Source organism: Anguilla anguilla, chromosome 12 (assembly GCF_013347855.1).
Source record: "Anguilla anguilla isolate fAngAng1 chromosome 12, fAngAng1.pri, whole genome shotgun sequence".
Lineage (NCBI taxonomy): Eukaryota > Metazoa > Chordata > Actinopteri > Anguilliformes > Anguillidae > Anguilla > Anguilla anguilla.
Window position 1 is genome coordinate 40,975,628 of NC_049212.1, and position 4,484 is coordinate 40,980,111.

The 4,484-nt window shown below is 39.0% G+C and overlaps 1 protein-coding gene across 1 annotated transcript; it reads left to right on the forward strand.

Moving 5' to 3' along the window:
• The first annotated feature begins 1,946 nt into the window (after positions 1 to 1,946).
• LOC118209212 (olfactory receptor 11A1-like) lies at positions 1,947 to 4,484 on the forward strand. Its single transcript, XM_035384382.1, has 2 exons — positions 1,947 to 1,994; positions 3,288 to 4,484. The coding sequence occupies exon 2, from the start codon at positions 3,294 to 3,296 to the stop codon at positions 4,302 to 4,304; it is 1,011 nt and encodes a 336-aa protein (XP_035240273.1). The 5' UTR covers positions 1,947 to 1,994; positions 3,288 to 3,293; the 3' UTR covers positions 4,305 to 4,484.

The window sequence follows — 4,484 nt, forward strand, 5'->3', positions numbered from 1 at the left end:
AAAACAGAAGAGTGACTCTTCCTTGGGCGACTGAGAATGTCAATGCATGACGTGATCACTCTGTGTCAGCTAGAACAGTCCATCAACAACCACATACAGAGGGATATTATAGTAGAGCTGCAGAGCATAAACGCTCTCATTACAAAAACAAATGTACATCTGAGAGTTCAGTGGTACAAAAACCATAGGCACTGGTCTACAGAGATGTGGAAAAAAGTGATATGGTCAGATGAGTCATACTTCACTATATTATCGACAAGTGGGTGAGTCCGAGTGTGGCGTACACCAAGAGAATGGTACAGGCCTGAATGCCTGCCCCCCATACAGTGAGTTTATCAAGGCTTTTCGATTGGAATGCAGCATCCATTTCGGGCTAGGCTATGGCAAGGAATGGTCAGTGCCATACCTTGCCATATCCAAACAAGGTCTCTGGCTATCAAAATCAATGTTAATACATTTCCTCTGAATACTTTTGAAGAATTGTATTATTCCTCATATTATGCTAATTAGTTTTCAGTTAGCCTATTCACATATTCATTATCATAGCCAATGAATATATATGCTTTATTTACAAACCATTGTTGTGTCTATGTTATTTCTATAAATCAGGCTCTATAGACATACACAATACCGATTGTTAAACTCAACTGTTCTGAATAATCCTGAGAGAAGAAAAGAGGTTGATGTGGGGAAGTTCTGCGGTTTGGCCATGCTGGACTTGCAAAAAAGCATTTGATACAGTTGACTATGGGATTTTAATTGATGAATTCCACGCAAGTGGTTTTAGTAGATGACTTATAAGATGGTTTTATTCATATTTGTCAGATTAGAAAGGTAATGGATGTTTTTGGGACACCAAGACCCATAGGGTGCGGGGTACCACAGGGAAGTGTCTTGGGTCCACTCTTCTTTTTATTTTACATTAATTACTTAAAGGCAGCCTCTTCTTGTCACCTTTTCACACGTCCTAAAGACTCGGGCGTCCTTGATAAAACAGCTGTTGAAAAAGTGCTAAGCGTAGAAATACAAAATCTGGGTGGATCGCTTTCCGATAATCAACTCTGCAGAAATTATATTATTTGGTTCCAAAATTAAGCTTGGGAAATCACCAGGATTCAATGTCAAAGCTGGGAACTCCCAGATTATTGCTGAACCACCTGTTAATTATCAGGGATGTGTCTGAGACAATTGTCTATCTGGGGAAAGTATGGCTTTAAAAGCCATTACAAAAATAAATCATAAGACTAAATTTCTTGCTCCAAAAGATTTATTTTTTGGAAAATGCAACACAAAAAATGTTAGCAGAGGCTTTGATACAAAGCCACTTTGATTATGCTGCTTATCTGTGGTATGATGGTCCACCTCAGTGACCAAAACATAAATTACAATCAGCACAAAATAAATAAATGTTTCCATTCAAGTCTTGCTTGACAGGTGATGTACAGATTTAATATTTTTAATTTGGGTTTAGCGCCACAAAAACCTTTTCTTATGCACTCTGCAGCTGTTCTAAACAGTTTTCAAAACAAGACCACTCTTAATGAGAGATGGGAATATGTTGGATACCTCACAGGTATCGATTGGTCTGAGCTGTAACGTCACACGCTGGTGTGTATTTTTACAGGGTTGTGTCATTATAAAAGAGTCAACAGGAGAAATATCTCTTTCAGTTACCAAGATGTGGTGTATGATCACAGAACTTTTTTCTGAAGGCAAATATTCTTTCAAAAGAATCAGGTATTTACCAAAAAATATTTCAGACTAGTAGAATATTTATTATCTATATTTTTCTAAACCTTTCTCAGTCATGTTTATCAGTGATATTGTATCAATCTTGTTAATTTGTTCATTCTATAAAGGATGTTTTAAAACAAGAACATCAATTATGATCAACTAACAGTAAATAAGAAATTATTTTTCTGTTACAGTTGAACTGAAGTATCGCCATAAGTGTGGTCACCGATTTCTTGATGAGTACATATTAATGAAATAAGGTACTGTATGATCTTTTTTCACTTTAATTTGTTCATTTAATCAATGATGCATTTTACAGTGTAAAGAGAACACATTAAGATCAATCATGCCTTAATCAGTTCTGTCTCCTAAATAATTTGCAAAGGATAAAAAATAAATTAAGTAGAGGCTTCAGAAACGGACATAAACAATAAAAAATACTGAGGACATGACCTCGGTGGGCCAGCACGATGGTGCAGTGGGTAGCACTGTTGCCTCACAGCAAGAAGGTCGTGGGTTCAAATCTCGGCTTGAGGCCTTTCTGTGTGGAGTTTGCATGTTCTCCCTGTGTCCGTGAATGGTGTATGTGCACCTGTGATAGATTGGTGGCCTGTTCAGTGTGTATTCCTGCCTCTGGCTGGAATAGGCTCCAGCACCCTCCCGTGACCATGCTCAGCATAAGCGGGTATAGATAAAGGATGGATGGATGGAAGGATGACCTTGGTGGGGGTGGAGGAAGGTCCTTGGTTCGAATCCCAGCCGGGGCCCCCCTGTATGAAGCCTGCATGCTTTCCCCGTACCCATGTTGGCCTTCTCTGGGTACCCCAGCTTCCTCCCCCAGCCCAAATAACATGCAGCTTAGGTGAATTAGAGAGTCTAAATTGACCCTAGTTGTGTGTGTGTGTTTGTGAGTGAAGTGCGTATGTGTGCTCTGAGATGACCTGGTGAACTCTCCAGGGTGTATTCAATGCATGCTGGAATAGGCTTCAGCACCCCCTGTGACCCTGACAAGGAATAAGCAGGTATAGATGATGGATGAATGGACGGATGGAAGGTGTACAGTGCTGGTGCCCTCAAAACTGTAGGCTAGTCATGAGCCTAGATGGGCTGACTGATTTATTCTCATCTTTACATAATGCAACACGATTATATATATAATTACATTTTATCATTTTAAGTCAGAATTGGTTAAAAAAAACAAACAATTGTACTATATGTTACTTAAAATGCAAGTGTTCACTTGAACATTTTCAGTGCAGCAACCACAAAATAGAACTCACCAAGCTGATTTTGTGAAGTTAAAAGTATATAATTTGCACGGCCTCCTTAGCCAAATTCAACAGGATGACATGCTAATTTCATTCTTATCAGTACAATGTCAAGATTGTTTCCAAATTATGTTCTCTTGTAAACTGCATATAAATTAAGAAGCTCTTCAGTGTAAGGGCTTCTTCAACACCATATGTTGATTGAATTCAGAATCAGTAAGATATAAGTCCTCAATTTTAAACAAATCCTCACATTCTTCTCCACCTCAATTACTCTACATCCAGGTGACCATGGAAAATGTATCAGCTGTGACATCCTTCATTTTGACAGCATACACTGAACTGGAAGATCACAGATATTTATACTTCATATGTTTCCTTCTTTTGTACATTGTGATATTATTGGTCAATTTAGTTCTTATTGTAGTCATATGCACTGAGAAAAGTCTTCATGAACCTATGCATTTGTTTATATGTAGCTTATCAGTTAATGGAGTGTGTGGTAGTACAGTTATATATCCATCTGTGCTTAGCCATTTGCTATCTCAAAATTATGAAATATCTCTGCCCTTCTGTCTACTACAGATATACTGTATGATCACATGTGCTTTAGTTGAATTTACTATTTTAGCAGTGATGAGCTATGACCGTTATTCTGCTATCTGTCACCCATTACACTATCACCTCCTCATGTCCCCTAGAAAGGTTTCTGCAGCCATTGTATTATCCTGGGTTGTTCCCTGTGTTTACTATGCATTTTATTTCATATTATCAACTGCCCAACAGTCATTCTGTGAAAGGCATATAGAAAAAATGTATTGTATGTATTTCGAATTAGTTAAACTGTCTTGCTTTGATACAACAATTTTGCGATTTTTAGGACCAGCATTAATGATTGTTTGTCCTAGTCCTCAGATCGTCATGATATTATTTTCCTATGTACGTATACTCAGAGTCTGCCTGTCTGCTTCTAAGCAATCTCAAGCCAAAGCTGTTCAAACCGTCACCCCACACTTACTGTCTGTGATTAATTTTTCTGTGGGATGCTTATTTGAGGTCATCCAGAGTCGTTTCAACATGAGTCACATACCTCATCACGCTCGCATATTCCTATCCCTGCACATGGCCATAGTTCCCCCATTGTTTAATCCTCTCATTTATGGAATTAGCATTCAGGCCATTAAAGTTCAGATTTTCAAATTGCTGAGTAGCAAAAGAAGTGAAGCTGACGGCGAACGGAAACAACGAGCGACCGCAGGCAGCTGTGCTGCGGTGTGCCACGCCAGCGAGGTGCCTGGATGACAGTCTGCTACCGACGACCGCCGCCAAGATGCCAAAAAACGAGCACCATCCAGTTACAGCAAGTAACAGTGATTACAGAACCTCCTCAAGACCAGTGCATAATGACGATACTCTGAACTTTGTTTCAAATGTCTGTAATCCAACCAACATTAAAACGCGTGTGGCTGAAAGAAACGCCAA